General features: G+C 43.6%; 1 protein-coding gene across 4 annotated transcripts in view; it reads left to right on the forward strand.

Moving 5' to 3' along the window:
- ENPP2 (ectonucleotide pyrophosphatase/phosphodiesterase 2) overlaps positions 1–19,094 on the forward strand; it is a 90,705-nt gene that overhangs the window by 56,927 nt on the left and 14,684 nt on the right. For 3 of the 4 annotated variants that reach the window (XM_081012549.1, XM_081012548.1, XM_081012551.1), the window contains 9 exons: positions 5,440–5,592; positions 7,752–7,860; positions 9,240–9,365; positions 11,316–11,347; positions 13,188–13,315; positions 14,617–14,704; positions 15,313–15,400; positions 16,331–16,503; positions 18,218–18,266. In XM_081012549.1, coding sequence (XP_080868675.1) covers positions 5,440–5,592; positions 7,752–7,860; positions 9,240–9,365; positions 11,316–11,347; positions 13,188–13,315; positions 14,617–14,704; positions 15,313–15,400; positions 16,331–16,503; positions 18,218–18,266 — 946 coding nt within the window. The remainder of the gene's footprint in view (positions 1–5,439; positions 5,593–7,751; positions 7,861–9,239; positions 9,366–11,315; positions 11,348–13,187; positions 13,316–14,616; positions 14,705–15,312; positions 15,401–16,330; positions 16,504–18,217; positions 18,267–19,094) is intronic. The other variant, XM_081012550.1, reaches the window with a different exon arrangement.

The following is a 19,094-nucleotide window of genomic DNA, read 5'->3' on the forward strand; positions in this document are numbered from 1 at the left end:
AGGGTGAACTCCCGTTCGGTCCCTGCTCCTGCCAACCTAGCAGTTCGAAAGCACATCAAGTGCAAGTAGATAAATAGGTACCATTCCGGTGGGAAGGTAAACGGCATTTCCGTGTGCTGCTCTGGTTCACCAGAAGCAGCTTAGTAATGCTGGCCACATGACCCGGAAGCTGTCTGTGGACAAATGCCGGCTCCCTCAGCCTATACAGTGAGATGAGAGCCGCAACCCCAGAGTTGGTCACGACTGGACCTAGTGGTCAGGGGTCCCTCTACCTTTACAGGCAATTAAAGTAGCAGAGGGTCCAACCTAGAAGTGACACTAGAGATCAGTCATGGAATCGCCCCCCTTCATCTTTCTTTTACAGGCAGTCCCCCATTTACGTGGGGGTTATGTTCCGAGGCACCACACATTTAAGTAAAATTGTATATATGTGAAACACCATTGGAAAAGCCTGCAAACACCCCGTCGCACCCCTGCACCACCCCTTTTTGTGATGTTTTTGGATCACTTCCGAGTTTGGCGTGATGCGGTTGTGCGTGGTTGTGCACATACTGAACATGCTTAAAGGAGGAGTTGCCTGTATTCACAAGCAAAGATTGTGAGGGCTTCATATTGAGAGAGGGGTTTAACCTTTCACATGCTTCCACCACCCCTATTTAATCATCCCCCCAAAAAACATGCTGCTACTTTCCTTGTTTTGTGTGCGTGTGTGTGTGTGTGTGTGTGTGTGAGAGAGAGAGAGAGAGAGAGAGAGAGAGAGAGAGAGAGAGAGAAGACAGGTACCCAGATCTCCCATATCGCTCTACGTTTGGCCTGAATTTTCTAAAGAACATTTCAAGAAGTCAGTACAGCTGTGCACGCTGCACAGATGTCAAGATTTACTAGTGGCAGGATGTTTTTTTTTTCTTTTACAAAAGGGATAGGAAGCATTTAATGTTTCTCCTTTTTCAGGTTTTTCTTTTTTTTTTAAGAGTTGTGAATGTCTCATAAATCAGCTGGGAGGAAGACCTCATTGGGGACCCCTCAGGGTTGCTTGCTTAGCAATCATAGTAGTTTGGCTATTGCATGCAAACCGCTTTCTCTCCACCCCCAACGCTTCCTTTGTACAGAGCTGGCTGCTCTTTAAACATTTGGAACAGATCTGGGCCTTTTCTGTCCATATGGTATTTGAGCAGCACATTAGAGCTTGGAGGCAAACGTTAGAGGGATGGAAATCATGTGTTCGGCTTTTAACCCGCCTACGGATTCGGGGTAATCATAAAGATAGACTCAAACAATTATGTAAAACTTCTCCTCCTAATCCAACATTTCCCAACCTATTGTGCTCCGGGTCCTAGTTGACTCCTATTCGCTTTATCCCTGTGCTGGTTGCGGTGGGAGCTAGAGTACAAAACAGCTGGAAAGGCCCCATCTTGGAGGAAGCCCACCTAACCAAGTGACACTTCATGTATTCTCTGCTTAATAAAGGATCCAGCTGTTCTGTGATGTTTCAGCCTCTGACTCATTGTGTGCGAGAGGTATTGGGGGGTACATTAGACCCCACTTTAAGTGATTGCAGGTGGAAACTGTTGCATCCAATATATTGGTTGTAAAGGATCTCTCGTGCCTAGTAAAAACAGTTAACACAATAGCTGCGTTGTGTTCATGCTGCAGTTATATAAGAAGGTGGTGATATTTCAGTATGTATTCGACCCCAGTGTTGCTCCTGTATATTTACACAATTTGTTGAAGATATTGGGATTGTGTGTGACTGTGCAGAACAGATAATATAGTAGATCATTGATCATAGAGTTGGAAGGACCATGAGGATCATTTAGTCCAACCCCCTGCAATGCAGGAATATTTTGCTTCATGTGGGGCTTGAACCCACAGCCCTGAAATTACCTAGGTCTCATGCTCTCCCAATTGAACTATCCCTCAATTTCCACTAGGGAGTTTTGAGTTTGGGAAACACATAAAAGCAGGGTTGGGGCAATTAATCTATTTCTGACCCATTTCATTCTTGCATGTGTTCATTTCATGATTATGTTTTGACCATTTTGGCATTAATCACTGGTTTTTGTTTTGTTTTGTTAAGTTTAGAAAGGCATGGGTTGAGACACACACATTTAAAACTTATTTCTGCATGCTCATTTTTGGGGACTTTCTTCAGCAGAGAACTGCGTTGGAGAAGTGTGAAGTCTGTAGCATCAATGCATTCTGATCTGTGTGTGTTACAGTCTGGTAGGTGTGAGTCAGGTCTGTTTGCCTCAATATTCAGATGGAAAGACGTTATCCTTCATCGATACATGCAACACACTGGGCTCCAAGAGATTCTTGTTGCTCGGCTCAAGAAGATAGCTCAGTGGGTAAAGCATGAGACTCTTAATATCAGGGTCATGGGTTTGAGCTTCACGTGGGGCAGGGGGTTAGACTATATGAATCCTGTGGTCCGTCCCAACTCTACGGTTCTAGTAATCAGTGCAATACCTGCTTTAGACTGATGCCTTCATTAAGATACTGGCTTTCCAGTACAGATTTTACTCATAGGAAGATCCAAACTGCTTGGCTTTAAAACTGTGGCGGGATCATATCTCACTAGTGCTAACCCAGAGTCATCGACACTCTGCGAATTTCTGAGCTCAAGTTCAAAGTGCTTGAAGGGGAAGATTTAGGGCTGTGTGAATGGTGCACACTAGGCACTGAGTTGAGGGGGAGCAGTCTCAATGCCCGGAAAGCAAGGCGCTTTGGGAAGGGGGCGTGACGACTCTGACAGCTCTCTAGAATAGCAGCATGCAGAGAGTAAATTCCTCCCTTGTGGTTGAGTTCACTGGTAATCCAAGAGGTAAGTCTTGGGGATGTGAGGAAGTGGTATCTTTGTCCTAGAACTCCAGGCTTGGTAGTGCATTGCCCCTAGTGAACCTGCTGGACCCCAGCCATCAGTACTGGGTTGCCAGTTGCCACATGGCTTGTAGATGACAAGGCCCAATGAATTAGTGTGCCAGAAACAGAATTGATGCAGAGGATGCACGACTGGTTCTTCCAGAGTATTTTTTTAAGCAATTGATCTGAACTGAGACCCCAGTGAGGGGGAATGTTGAGAGATCTGGTCACAGATATCTTTTACTTTCTTAGCTGTACCCTTGAAAAAACCCTCCATCATCTGAGAAGCATCCCCAAACCATGTGCTTGCCTTTTCCATCACAACCGTCATATTTGCATGTAACACTAAACCGTGGTTTAGTGTTACACACACACAGTTGGGAAGGAGCTGCCATGGACCTTGAGCTAGCACACTTCTGACCCTGTTCTCCTTGCATGTATCCAAGTGGAGGACTTTGGCAGAGCAGCATAAAACTAATTCTGACCAGCTTTCAAACAATTCATCGGCAAACCATGGTTTATGAAGCGGGTTCGTTTAACTAACCAGAGCTTGTTGTAAACCAGAGCCAAGATTCATGGAAAGTGAAACTAAGCTGCCAAAAGTTGGTGTTCTGGCTATCTAGAAGGAGGCGGTGGGACGGGAACATAGCCATAATGTTGTCTACTGTTGTGGGAAGTTATCCTTTGAGGTAGACCCTTGGCTGACCAGATTCTGCCTCCTTTGTGGGTGTGATCCTATAACTCTTAATTACAAAGCTAGAGATCTTATGCATCCATCTTTCACCCCTTGTACTGATAGTCCTTGTTCTTCCTCTTTTGAAGTGATGCCCTGGCTGGTTAATAGAGACTTGGCTTTCTTCCTAGCTCTAACTTCTTTGGAAAGAGAAGCTATCACTTTGCGAATGTATGTACGAAATGCGCGGTCTACTAGGTGAGCTGCAAACCGGACAACAAACTCATGTGCTTATGGACTGTTCTGCTGCCCCTCTAACATGCTACCCTGGGATGGCAATTCTGATTTATTTAGAACCACTTGGTGGCCCAGTTTAAAGCTCTGGCTGTGCTTCTTTTAGAAAGAGCGAGTAAACTATGAGAATCCTTCCTTTCCTCCCTCCTCTGCTCCTCTCCTCATCAAGACTGCACGAAGCTTGAACTCTTCCTCCTCTTCTATGTATATATATTTTTAAAAAAGAAACTCTGAAGCTGCTTTTTGGAGAGAGACAAATGGAACTGGATTAGCATCTCCCTTCCAGCTGCTTGCCTGGGAAGCAATGAAACAGCATGGCAGATGGTAACTCTGTTTTTCCTTCCAAGAATGCGGGTCTGCGACTGAAACAACAAAGACGGTGGATGGCTAAGCGGATAGGAACAAACGGCGTTGTAAATCACTGCCGAGTCTGAACCTCCTTCGCTGCGTTTCCTTTCTTCATCTTTTTTTTATTTTTTTAAATGAGCTGCACTGCACTATCTCCCTGTATGTGTCATCTTGCACTCTTCTGAGAAGCTGATCCTAAAAGATGCCAGAAACTCTCATTGGAGTAGTCAATTGGAGTTGCATGCCATGTGGCTTCTTTTAAAGATCAATTTAAAGTCGTCTCGGACAACTGCGCATTGCTTGCCTCTGAGGCTGTTCTTTCCCCCCAAATGGTTTTCTCCCTCTTCTTAACGCAATGGACCATTCACTGTTACCTCCTGTCTCCGGCATCTATCTTTAGGCCCTTTCCCAACAGGTGCCACGGTGATTTTGCCCAGCAACAAAAATAAGTCCAATGTTGATGAAAACTACCTGGCTAAAAACAAAATGGTACCCTACAGGTGGCAACTGTGGGATTACATCTCATTCAGAAATATGTGTGGGGTTGGTGTGTTTTTTTACAGAAAAGATCAATATTTACAGAAAAGTTCAATAGTGTAGTGCTACTTCCTGCCAAGAATATTGTGCCTTCTGGTTTTTTAAAAATAACAATAAGAATTGGGCATGCCCCTTGGCGCATGGAACATATAGATACAGACTAGCATGCTGGCCACATGGAAATAAAATGTGAATCATTTTTGTGGCCTCTTATACATTTGGCTCACATTTTGTGGATTATCAATATTTTAAGGCATAAACGCATTAAAAAATCTGATGAAATCAAATTTTAGAGCATAAAATGGGGCCCTTTATGAACACAGAAAGCTGTTTACTGAGAGTATAGCTCAACATTGACTACACTGACTGAAAGTGGCTCTCCAGAGTTTCAGACAGGACAGGAGTCTTTTCATGCCAGGGATTGAACTTGGAACCTTCTGCATTCAAAGCAGATCCACTACCACTGAGCCACAGCCCTTTTCCCACTAGAAAATAAACCTCTGCTTCAGGGAATTGTTGTTTCTGTTGAGCTCTAGTTCTATTCTTATAAGTAACTGACTGAAGTAACTTCGCCCTGACTTGACCTCTGAACTACCTCTGGTGGCCTTAACCAAGACTTGGTGTACTGATTCCTAAATCTGCTGCTGGCACAGGTAGTTTTAACCATCTGGTGTTAGACGAGATGAGCTTTTTCTGAGTCCAGGCATCTCTCTCCGCCAGTACAGGAGAGTAGTTTTGGCTCACCTCTTACTCCATCTAAAAGACCTAAGAGAAAGATCACTCCCAAGAGGAGACAGAAAAGACGTGTTGATTCTTCCAAGAAAAGAAGAAAAGCGCCAAGAGCGGAACAATACTCTGCGGAATCCCGTCGGAACAAAGTAAGTTTACAAAATTGACACGCACCAAATTATGAAGCTCTTGTACCATTTGATTCTTTTCCTTTTTTCAACTTTGGAATTCTCTTCTTCAGAGTGGAACTTCCATTGCCACCATCTTGAAAATATGTCAACAGACTGCTACTGTTTAATCAGCAACGGTAGTCTGTCTCGTCTCCCTCTTTTTTGGACTTGTGTTCTCCTTGTACAAGCCCAATCATCATAACTGTTACAAAATATGTGTATAAATGGTACAGACAGGGCACACCAGCAAATAAATCCTGCTGGAAAAAAGTTCATCCAAAGTTCTCTGTCCACAGATGGAAATGTCTAGACAAGCCCTTAGAGTCAAGCTTTTTGCCAGACTTCATATCATCCTTTTCGGCTAAAAATCATTTCTTGAAATGGGTGTATTTCCATCTGGAATAGTCTTACCAGTAGTGCCTGAGGGTTCCTGAGGAAATATTACCAGTTGACTTCCTTTCTTAGCATGGCACAAGGCTGCTCTTAGCATCCCCTTATAATGGGGCATCAAAGGAAAAGCTGGGTCACAAGAATTGGTCTGTAAAATCTTTTCAATTTCATGGCCATCAGCTTAATATTTGATGTCAGCCATTTGTTTTGGAGACCTAAAATGCCTCCTCAGAACTCGAGGGATGTTTTGAGGTGGTGAAAATTGGCAAGAGATATTGGGGCATCTCTTTGAGCAATCACAGCCCAGGATTAGCAATCTGCACTTGGACATCTGTGGGATGTCTTCACTAAAGCTTTAGGTTCTTCATAGGTCGTAGAAATGGCTTGGTTTGACATTGTGGAGGCTTGCCGAAGGTTCCCTAACTTTTGAACCTGCAGAAGTAGACTGAAGTTGATGTTTGTGTGTGCTTTATTTTACAGTATTAAAAATGCCTAGTTTTGGATTATTTCGGTCAATCTGGACATAGGACGTAAATGTATGTGACTGGTTGTCTTTTTCATCTTGCCAATGCCACTGCTTCAGGTTTCCTCAGAGGCAAATATTCCCGCAAAAGCAAACAAGCAAAACCCACCCCAAGCCGCTCATTTGAAATTCATGAGTACTCCAAGTCCGAACTCCCAAGTTTAAGGCTTGTGCATTAGAAAAGGTGGTGGTGGTGGGGAGCTGTTTCTGTGGTTCACTAATAAATAGGCAAAATGCAGTGTTGTGTAGGAAAAGAAGCATTTGCCCAGTAGCTTTCATTCTTAAATAGACAGTCGCTCAACTTCGCTCTAAAACTAATTTGTTAGATGGTCAAACATGAAGGCTATGCAGTCCTCTGCTTGCATTGTCCCACGAGGAATCTGAGTGAAGTATATTTTATTAAATACAGGCATTGTATTTGTTTGGAGAAACATATTGGCAAAAAACCTCCATGCTAGGTCTTGGTAGTGCATTGTGTGGTGCTCGGATATTTTGATTGTATATGTCTATTGTTTAAAAGTATGGATTTCAGGCATCTTTAATATCTTTAGCCAAGGCCTTTTTAAACAGTTTAAGCAAGTGGACTAGGGGCTCACTTAAAATTTGAAGTCTTCTGTTATGTTACTTAAGAATACGAGTCTACAAAAGACCTGTGTTCTAGCATACTTCACAAGCTGGTTGGTATTTCCATATGATCATCTCAGTTTCTTAGATCAGTGATTTCCATACAGGGGCTCAAGCTTCACCACCATTTGAGGGATTTCGCAGAAAATCTTACTATCACTTTGAATGTCATATATGAGAACGCTCATGTGAAAAACATGGAAGGATAACATCATGGGGAGTGCAAATTAGTGGAGATGAAGTTTATAGTCCTATACACACTTATCTGGAAGTAAGTCCCATTGAACTCAGTGGGGCTTACTTTTTAGTAGATATGTGTAGGATTGCACCATAAGCCTCATCAGTGACTACTAAACATATGGAAAATGGGGTGCTGGGCTTGCTAGTCCCTTGGTCTGCTCCAACACCAGATTAGACTATGTTCTTTATCTTTCTGGACTTTATTTCACTGACACTATACATTTGAAAGCATGGTGATAATGCCCCAAGTCCAAAGCTGGGCTTTGGCTGTGTAAAATTGAGCTGGAAAATGAACCAAAGTGTGAGAGTTGGGTGGGAAAGATCTGATTTTCATCCTTTGTGTAAATATATGCATATTTAGATGTTGCATCCACTAAGAGAGATTGACAAGATCCTGGGACAACTAATGGATGGGCTGAAGCAGTTGAACCTGCACCGATGTGTCAACATTATCTTCGTTGGTGATCATGGTAATTATTTATTTTATTTTATTTTTTAAACTTAGTGCAAAAGTCTCAGCTAATGTTTTTTTAAATACTTAAAGGTATCCAGTTAGCAAAAGATGTCAAGGGAGTGTTGGTAAATGAGAGAGCTGCTTCTTTAGGAGTCGTTCAGCTTCCAGCGTGTGTCTTCATGTTTTTAAGGCATACACATATCGTTGTGTGGAGAATAGGGAGAAACATGTGAAATGAGTGCAAACACAAATATCTAAAGGAAGGAAGAGGATGAGGTGTTGTCTTGCAGTGGTTTGTTCCCACTTCAGGCCTTCTGAAGTCTAGTCTCATTTGGCAATTTGTATTTCACTTTATCACATTTATCATGAATGTGTCAAACAGTGTGCTGAGAGATGAACTACTGAAAGGTTAAAAGCAACAACAAAACAATCTGACCAAAGAAGGATAGTTCAGATGTCACCCGCCTGAAGAGTTCACTGCTTGTCTCGCAAACCTATTAATTTAGTCATAAGAACTGAGATTCTGCTTGGGCTGCTGGAACAACTTTTGAAACAAGCCCACACAATACGAGTTCAGTCTAGGACAGAGATGATGGCAATCTAATTCCTTATTTGAGCATAGGTTGTTGATGGGTCAGGGCTGCAGCCCCCAGAAGTGAATGTCAAAACCAGTTTGAGATTATTCTAGGCAGATAGGATGACCTCATACAACTTTTTGATTCTTTACGTTTGGTGAGTGTGTGTGAATTCTTTTTACTGAAGTCTGGCCAGGGTAATGTGCAATCAATCATTTCTAAGAGTATAAAGACAAGAATAACGCCAAGAAGCTACAACTATAACTACAGAAACCTTGACAAGGTTGATAATTTAGTCATGGACCTCAGGTGTATTCAGCCACCTCTTATTGCTAACAGGTGTTTTGTAGGGCTATTTTACTTTTAAAATCCAACGCATTAGTATTTTCAGTGTTCAGGTTGCAGTCTTAAGTATACGTTCTAGAGAGAAGAATCATGCAAGTCAGCGGAGCCTAAGCTCTGAGTAAACATCCTGAAGATTGGGCTGCAAGTCTCTGTTTTTAAATTTGCTTGAATTCCTTAGCAGAGGTTTACTGTGCTTGTCATAGTTCTTTGATATTCTAACTGCATTTTATTTCCAAGCCTGATTTTATGCCTTTATCTTCACCACAATCACCATCTTAGCAAAATCTTAGACACTTCTGGTTGGTCTTATTTATGACTAGGGGTGTTCTCAGGGAAGTTGCCATTGCTGTGAAGTTAAAGAAGCAAACTGTTAAGGGCTCCCAGAGTCTTAACCTCACCATCAGTTTGCTCTCAAGTAACAAATATTGATGCCGGAGTCTCCCTACCCCCTTCTAAATCATGTTTCTTGGTACAGGGATGGAGGATGCCGCTTGTGAAAGAACTGAATATTTAAACAACTACCTGTCTAATGTGGATGACATAATTCTGATACCAGGAACACTGGGGCGCATTCGTGCCAAAGCTAACAGCAATGTCAGATGTAAGTTGATCTTAGCAGTGTTCACCTTGCACCTTTGCGTGTGTCCCGATATATATACTTTTCCTGCTGCCAGAAATGATGTTAGTATGAAGATAACACTCTTGCTGAGAGCGATCTTGTTTTAAGAGACACTTCCTAACTCAGGGATTTTGAGATACCGGTGATGTTTAAAGGTAAAGGTAAAGTGACCCCTGACCATTAGGTCCAGTCGTGACCAACTCTGGGGTTGCAGCGCTCATCTCGCTTTACTGGCTGAGGGAGCCGGTGTACAGCTTCCGGGTCATGTGGCCAGCATGACTAAGCCGCTTCTGGCGAACCAGAGCAGTGCACGGAAATGCCATTTACCTTCCTGCTGGAGCGGTACCTATTTGATGTGCACTTTGCACTTTGATGTGCTTTCGAACTGCTAGGTTGGCAGGAGCAGGGACCGAGCAACGGGAGCTCACCCCGTCATGGGGATTCGAACCGCCAACCTTCTGATCAGCAGGTCCTAGGCTCTGTGGTTCAACCCACAGCGCCACCTGTGTCCTACCAGTGATGTTTAGGAATGACAAATTCCCTGTTTATTTTCTTGCATTTATCTTCCACTTTACTTTCTTCATGGAACACAAGGGGGCACACATTTATTTCTCGCATGATTGCCAATCCCAGTACTGACCAGAACCAGACTTGCTTAGTTGTAGCAAGCTGTAGCAAGCCTTGAGTGCCTTCAGATCATAACCTGCTGTCTGTTGTTTGACAAGGAATGGGGAACCTATAGTCTAACAGGTGTTGATGAGCTACAACTTTCATATATAATATAATTTATTATTTATACCCCGCCCATCTGACAGGGTTTCCCCAGCCACTCTGGGAGGCTCTTAATAGAATATTAAAAACATGAGAAAACATCAAACATTAAAAGCTTCCCTTAGCAGGGTTCCCTTCAGATGTTTTCTAAAAGTCAGGTAGTTGTTTATTTCCTTGACATCTGTTGGGAGGGCGTTCCACAGGGCGGGTGCCACTACCGAGAAGGCCCTCTGCCTAGTTCCCTGCAACCTCACTTCTCGCAGTGAGGGAACTGCCAGAAGGCCCTCAGCGCTGGGCCTCAATGTCCGGGCTGAACGATGGGGGCTGTGCTGCTTGGAGCTGATTGATTCACCACAAGGTTCATGTCACCCAACCCCCTGCAGTGCAGGAATCCTTTGTCCAACATGGGGCTTGAACCTACGGCCCTGATATCGAAATCCTCATGCTCTACATCAGTCATTGGTTATTGTAGTTGAGCAACATTTGGAGAGTCACAGGCTCTCTATACCTGTCCTAACAGGTCATTATAATATTTCATCCAGTGGGTTGGATCTATGGAGCTGAGAGTAGAAGTGTCGGGAGCAGCTGGCATTATTCTGCAAATAGGCAATAGTCCCCACAACACTATAAACCAGTAAGTTTTAGAGTACCATAGTTTTTGCTCTATAAGACTCACTTTTTCCCTCCTAAAAAGCAAGGGGAAATGTGTGTGCGTCTTATGGAGCAAATGCAGGCTGCGCAGCTATCACAGAAGCCAGAACAGCAAGAGGGATTGCTGCTTTCACTGCGCAGCAATCCCTCTTGCTGTTCTGGCTTCTGAGATTCAGAATAATTTTTTTCTTGTTTTCCTCCTCCAAAAACTAGGTGCGTCTTGTGGTCTGGTGAGTCTTATAGAGTGAAAAATACAGTAGTTATGTTTACCCAAGTAGAACATCATCCTGCCTTCTTTGTTTCACTTTTCTTGTGCAGTGCTCTAGCACAAAGCATAAATGTTTCTTCCACAAGCAGGGGACCCTTTCCACACGTCTAAATGCATGGTTTGGATCCATCCCAGGATGCAAAATAAAAGCATTTTTAATACGAAAGCTAATTCTTGTTCTGAAAACTTTTTCTCTAGCTCAAGGTTCAGTTGATTTCTTTTTTCTCCCCTTTCTCCAACAGATGATCCAAAAGCCATCGTTGCTAATCTCACAGTAAGTATTTGCTTAGCACACACTCTTGTGGCTTCTAATTATGGGCTGAGCATTTACAGTGCTTAACTAACACGGGACTTGGTCAAGAGGATGCTGATCAGACCATCATAAAGCCTCCTAAATAGGACCGTTCATGGGTGTGGAAGAAAGCTCATCATGATTTCCACTGTTTTGTTGCTGCTAACAGATTTTTATAACTTTTCTGGATAACATGCACCAACTTAATGCCTTAATTCTCTGAACACAGTCCCTTTATCCCATCCCTTTGGAAATGGAAAAAAAACCTCTTTTCCAAGTAAATATTTTGCTAGTACTCCATTGAAAGAATTGACATCTCTGTTTTTAAAAAGTGAAGAAGAAAAAAGAGTTTAGACTTGGAATTTGGATCCTTGGAAAATGGAAGTCATCTCAGCATTGTGTTAACACAATTTCTTTCCACCCTCAGCTCCCCAATCTTAAAGATTTTGGTGGAAGAAATTAAGCAAACAGTCTACAACTCACTGCAATCAATTGCAGATGAGAAACTCTCAGCCCAAACTGTGGTGGTTGTATCCAACCAAGTTATACTCGTAGGAGACCCATTTAAATTAATGGATCTAAAGTAGGTATGCCCATTATTTTCAATGACTCTAACACTGGATTTGGGTTGTAAGAAGGCTGCTATTTCCCTCCTGCTCTTTCTTCATCACAATTGGCGCTGTTTCTGTTTTGCCACGGTTCGGTTTCCACCCAACACTAAACTTTTCACGTTGCTGCCTGCTGTTTAGTGTCACCTTTGCCACTTACAAATTTAGCATAATCAATTCTGTAATTATTTGCACACTGTTCATTTCAAGGTGAAGGAAGCATCAAAACAAAGTGGAAAAAAGTCATTCATTGTGTATTGGCCGAGGGAGCTGGCTTTAAAAAAACATGGTTTTCAGCAAATACAAATTGTATTAGCTGGATTGATACCGATCATATTCACTGGATTAATTTCCTTTCTAGACCTGGGATGGTCAATTTGTGCTTCTGTTTCCTACTGGAATTCTCTGACATCCCTACATTAGATGTTACTGTAGGTGTTTGGGTCATGAAGCCTCAGCTTGCTGCTTATGTGCCTGTAGCCTCAAGTTAAGTTCTCACCTGAGCATGGGTGTTTGGCAAGCCTGCTGCCTGAAACCCTGTGGAGCTGCTGCCAATCAGAGTAGACAGTACTAGTAAAGGTAAAGGGACCCCTGACCATTAGGTCCAGTCGTGGACGACTCCGGGGTTGCGGCGCTCATCTCGCTTTATTGGCCAAGGGAGCTGGTGTACAGCTTCCGGGTCATGTGGCCAGCATGACTAAGCCGCTTCTGGAGAACCAGAGCAGCACACGGAAACTCCGTTTACCTTCCCGCTGGAGCGGTACCTATTTATCTACTTGCACTTCATGATTTTGAACTGCTAGGTTGGCAGGAGCAGGAACCGAGCAGCGGGAGCTCACCCCATGGCGGGGATTCGAACCGCCGACCTTCTGATCGGCAAGTCCTAGGCTCTGTGGTTTAACCCACAGCGACAATACTAATAGAGGTGGGCAAATGATCTGACTTGATATAAGCTTTATAAGAGATAGAGGGTGCACTGCTATTAAGTAAGGATAGGTTTAGAAAGTGTTCCTGCTTCTGGCGGCAGATGACTTGGATGACGACCTGCCATTCCCTGTTATAAACTCCATAGCTCAGTTGGTAGAGCATGAGACTCTTAATTTCAGGGTTGTGAGTTTGAGCCCCGGACTGGGCAAAAAGGTTCCTGCACTGCAGCGGGTTGAGCTTGATGACCCTCATGGTCACCTTTCCAACTCTACAATTCTGTGTTTCAGTGCAGGAAGCCTGACCAGCACTTCAAGCCATATTTGAAGCAGCATCTCCCTAAGCGTTTGCATTACGCCAATAACCGAAGGATCGAGGATATTCATTTGCTGGTGGAAAGAAGATGGCATGTGGCCAAGTAAGCAGACGTCTTCCTCCGCTTATGACTTTTTGCCTTTCGAGATTTCCAATGATCTACATTTAACACCTGTTAAAAAAAGCAGTAAATTGAGCTTGGTTTCTTATCCATAGCTAAAGAAACCAACCGTGTCTGTATCAGTAGCTGTTGACATACAGAATTGCTGCATGGTTACTCATTAGTCTCAAAAAGAGAGTCCTATAGAGAATTATAAAAACGTACATCTTGCAAGCTGGACTCGATAATATTGAAGAGTTTCCTATTGCAATAGTTTTTCTTTGATTTCCTTAGCGGCAACAGCTATAACAGTATGAATGATCCTCAGAATTATAAAATAATATTGCTTAGACCAAGGTTGCAATCCTAGCCTTGCTTATTTGTGGTTTACTTGTGAGTAGCTGTTGCAAGGATTGCAGCATTAGTTTTTCAAGAGTTGAGAAGAGGTTTCTTGCTAAAAAAAATTCTAATGGTGTGTTAGATTTTCATTAACATTTAACTAGGGTGGCTGATTGTCTGTCTGGGGGCAGGTTGATTCAGTTCACAATTAAAGTTGAATCTTTCAAATTTGTAGTTCCTGGAACAATATGAAAACAGAAACGCAGCCGTCCTTTGAAATTCACACCTATCTGAATTTTTAGCTGCCCAATCAAAAGAATGTTTACAAAAATGCATATATTAGCGGGGAAATGCGAGTGAAAGCAAATATATTGGTGAAAATAACATGCAAAAACGTGTGGTATTAGGATAAATTGCTTGCATATATATATACATGTCAAAACACCATACAAAAGCGTGTGTGTTGGGTTTAAAGTCGCACAAAAATGTTGAATAATTTTCATGAGGTTTGGGTTTTTTAAAAATTGCAAATTGCTGCAGAAATGTGAAGAACTGAATTTGAATTGAAAATGAGAAACAGAGAGAGAGTCAAAATTAACAGATCCTTTTACCCCTACCTTTGCGTAAATAGCTGTCTTTCTGCAATCGGTCATTTCCAGCATTCAACCTGATTTATTTAAAGTTTATCCAATGGTTCCGCAACCTTGTATCAAGCCATTGTTATCTCACATTTTAGTGTATTGTTGCAACGTTTCCCTTGCCGCTAAAAGTTAGGTTTGTGGTTCTTTTTTTGGCGGGGTTGGGGAGCAGGCTTGCTTCAGTCCTGCAACCTTAATTTGCTGTGATTGAATCCCACCAGTAAAAAAAGTGGCATATAAAGGTGCCCTCCGTGGGGAACTGAACCTTAAGCTGCATTTGAACTCCTTTGTGGCAGTAAAAGAACAACATATTCTTAAAACCTCTAGGAGACCTGGAGACGTGTTTAAGAAAATATCAGGAAAATGCTATTTCCACGGAGACCACGGCTACGATAACAAGATCAATAGCATGCAGGTAAGCGGTAGCAAAATACTCAGAGGTGGCATGGCAAGTGTGGTTAGCACAAAAGTAACATTCCTGAATTAGCTTAAAGGGTAGGCAGAATGCTTTGTCTCCCAGCTGGGTAGTAATATTGCTCTCCCTACTCATTAGAGGTTCAGAGGGGTTGTGTATTTCCTCTCTTGGTGCTAAACAGCATGGGGCTGAGATTGGAAATGAAGCCTCTGGCTACTGTTTGAGATGAGAAGCCGACATTACCTTCCCAATCCCTATTCCAGCACAGGAGTGGAAGTAGGTGGGAAGTCTCAAAGTAGAAGGCAGCATTTCCAGACATTTCACTCAAGCACTGGAATGGACAAGGCTGGATATTGGGGGCGGGGGGTGTTTGTGTGTAGGAGCATCTGGCTGCTTGTGTTTGTGACAGAGGGGAGACTACAGGTCTGGTGGGCATGTGTGGACATTGTGTGTTTAAGCGCAGACATGGGCCACAAGCAGCTGGAACGTGGCCCTCAGAAGACTGGTTTGAACATCAGCGTGGCCCTCTAGACAGCCGCTCCCAGATTACAAAATGCATTCGGCCACAGTGACGCTACTGTTTCTTCTTTTCTGTCTTTTTCTCTTAGACGGTCTTTGTAGGCTACGGACCTTCGTTTAAATTCAGGGCAAAAGTGCCTCCTTTTGAGAATATAGAACTTTACAATGTGATGTGTGGTAAGTGGAAACACTTTTTCTTTCTTTCTTTCTTTCTTTCTTTCTTTCTTTCTTTCTTTCTTTCTTTCTTCTGTTCTAGGACCACATTTTTCTTTTGAGCAGCTCTGTTGCAGGCTGAAGAGCAGAATCCTATATTGTTGCCTCTTGCAGGGCAATCTGCCATGCTTCCTTAACTCCCGTTGCTCTGTCCCAGCTCCTGCCAACCTAGCAGTTTGAAAGCACACCAGTGCAAGTAGACAAATAGGTACCGCTGCGGCGGGAAGGTAAACGGTGTTTCTGTGTGCTCTGGTTTCCGTCATGGTGTCCCATTGTGCCAGAAGTGGTTTAGTCCTGCTGGCCACATGACCCAGAAAGCTGTCTGTGGACAAATGCCAGCTCCCTCGGCCTGAAAACGAGATGAGCGCCGTAACCCCATAGTCGCCTTTGACTGGATGTAACTTTCCAAGGGTCCTTTACCTTTACCTTAACCTTAACCTGCCCTTCAGCAAAAGTGCTTTCTGTGTGGCTAACTAATAATAATAATAATAATACCCCAGCAGTAATTAAAATTCACATAATGTCACAATGGCCAGGAGTAAAACATGGTGGCCAGGTGAAATTGTCTTAAGCAGAGATTGAAAAGATGTTCACCTGATGCTGAAAAGACTGTTTTTGTCTCTCTGGCCGTCTCTGCATCATCTATCCCTTTCCACACATGCCTCGAGGCATTGTGTGACATGCAATAAAAACAGTTAAAAACAGCACAAGCAGTAACACCAGATGAACAATGCGAAGTAACAGCCATGGCAGAAAGCTCTTCTAAAGAACAATTTCCTGGCGACACACCATAAGTTGCTGCCTCGGGAGACAAGGGGCCATTCAGTTTGCAGTCTTGAAAGTGCCACAGCGAGCTGGCATGCGGAACTTAGTTTCATTCTATGCACCTTCCAGATCTCCTTGGATTAAAGCCTGCTCCTAATAACGGGACCCACGGAAGCTTAAATCACCTCCTGCGGAGCAACACGTATAAGCCAGTCATGCCAGAAGAAGTTACTCGGCCGCTCTATCCTGTGGCCACAACACCTTCGTCTGACTATGACCTGGGATGCACCTGTGAGGACAAGGTAAGGGTGTGGGAAGCTCTGGCTACTGGGAAAGTCCACCAGGCAATCGCCTCTTTGAATGTCTGCTAGCAATGTCTGAAATGCTTCATGGTGACCAGTGTGTAACGTGACCTGACAAGTGATACGAATCATTCTCTCCTGGACCGCCATTGAATGTGTCTCAGGTTGCCTGTAGTAGGCTAATTTCCCCCCTTGCAATGAGCAATGCTCTGAACTGGTCTCCTCCCTGCCGCTGCTGATAATAATAATAATAATAATAATAACAACTTTTTTTTTTATTTATACCCCGCCCTTCCTGGTTCAAAAACCGGGCTCAGGGCGGCTAACAACAAATTTAAAACACTTTAAAACACTTAATTATAAAAGCAGCATAAAATACAGTATAAAAACATGAATAACAATAAAATTCAAAATTCAATTAGATAATCCCCAGGGCTAGCTGGCTGAATTAGTCCTACTTGGGCCAGCGAGGAGGCCAGGGGAGAATTAGCTGTCGGGTCTCAAAGTGGGTGATCTTCATAAAAGGGGAGGGGGAGGGAAGAGAAGGGAGATAAAAGATCAGGCTGAATTCAAATTAAAGGCCAGGTGGAATAGCTCTGTCTTACAGGCCCAGTGGAAGGAGGTTAAATCCTGAACGGCCCTAGTCTCATGGGACAGAGTCTCATGATGATGAGTAGGAGGCAGAAAGCAAGTTCCACTCCCTAGACTGGTTGTAAGGAGATGGGCGCTGGCTGAGGTCGATCTTGCTGGGTCCAGTGGCACCCAAGAAACCTCCAAGCTGCACCCCTTCCACGGCAACCTCACTGAGTTTTCCTCGGTTTTTCTCCCTTAAAAAATACATGGAGCTGAAGGAGGTAGATGGAAGAGTGATCCTCTGTCCCGCTTCCTGTTTCAACTCTATGTGCCTTTCAATGATCAGGTTAATTCTACTGGATCTGACTTTTACCCAAGTTCATTGGGAAAGTGTTGCCTGTGTGTGCGTTTTTGTTTCGGCGGGAGCCTGGGAGGTGATCAAGGGGAAGGGGAGAGTAGTCACAAAAGCAGCTGGTGCTTACAGCACTTGCTGAAAAATCCAAATGTCACAGTAAGCCCCCAAAGGTTGGCAAACCCTATGACTTTGGTTTTTAAAAAATCTAAGCCTTTGTATGTTTTTTGCTGCAAAGGGAGCCAGTTTTCAAATGCTAAGATGATGTGGCATGCAGATTCCTGGAGAGATGGGGCATGGAGTCTTGCCTAATGAAAGGTTCGTGCCCGTGTCCTGCTATAAGGAGGCCTGCAGGGCAAAGCAGTTGACTTGACTGCAGCTTGAACCTTGCACAAATCCATCCAACCCGTATGGTCCGTCTTCTCAGTTTAGCTGCATGGATTGGCCTGGGCATCCTACCAAGTAGAGGACTGTTCAGACACTCATCAAGAGAAGACCTTAGACAAAGAACTGAGTGGATTTTTATAACCCCTTTTGATTTGGCGTGCATGCAGAACTTTAGCAAATTCTTTCTTGTCAGTAGTTGCTTGCAAAGGGGTATAGCAGAAACATGTCCTTACAAATTAGGAAATCTTACCCAGAGCCCTTCTGACAGGACAAGTCTTGCTTTGCAAGGTAAATATTGAGAATGGGAATAAGAGAACGTTCTCTTAGTCCAGCTGCCGATCTTTTAGTTCAGCTGCCAATCTCCTATGTGCTCTCTGTGTGTGCTTTCTCTTTTTTTAATAGAATAAGCTGGACGAACTCAATCGGCGTCTTTATGTCAAAGGAACGGAAGGTGAGGACACAGGGGCCGACTCAGTAAAATGAACCATTTTATTTCTCATGCTTAGCTTTACTAAACTGCCAGTTTAACATGATAAGAAAGCAGCCCAGCATCTTGTGCATTTCTAACCAGGCAAATTTTGCTAGAAGTTGTTTAGGGAGCTTATGCACCCCTCACCCAAATCCCTTGCTAACTATCTGGTCCCATCTCTTCTGCCACACTTAATAGCTGCCGTGGCTGCAGTGCTATGGTAGCAGCAGGCATGAGCCAAAGGGCAGGGCACTTTGATTCCCCTGGGAAATGTAGTTTTATAATACTAGGTCCTGGGGAGATGCCTTGCCTGGAAGCCTGTCACTGGTGGAGCAGTTCTTGCGCACATGCGCACATGTGGAAAATCAGTGGGGGGGATTGAGTGAGCAGAGCCTGAACCAGATAAGAATTTTTGGGTGTTGTAATACTTGTTTCTTATTTGAGGTGTGGGAACCCGGGAATGCAAGTTGCAGCAACGCTGGCTATCTTTAGAGCCCTTCTTAATGTTCAGAGGGAACCCCCATGCTGTTGCGTGAAAGCTTTCAACCCTGGAAAGCAGACTGATTTTACTTCCAGTGTGCTTAAAGACAGCTGTGTGTATCTTGTATTTTTTTAAAGGTGTACACAAGTAGGGTCTTGCAGACGTTGATTAGACCACGAGGTTGGTTGTAGCTCTCTGATGAGTATACACTCGGTGGCTGGCTAACCTAGGTTTGCCATGACATAATGTTTGAGCAGGGGTGGAGAATCTGTGGTCCTCCAGGTGTTGGGCTCTAACTCCAACCCGCCCCAGCCGGCATGGGCTGGGAT

The sequence above is a fragment of the Podarcis pityusensis genome (genome assembly GCF_964106645.2).
Source record: "Podarcis pityusensis genome assembly, chromosome: 7".
Classification (NCBI taxonomy): Eukaryota; Metazoa; Chordata; class Lepidosauria; order Squamata; family Lacertidae; genus Podarcis; species Podarcis pityusensis.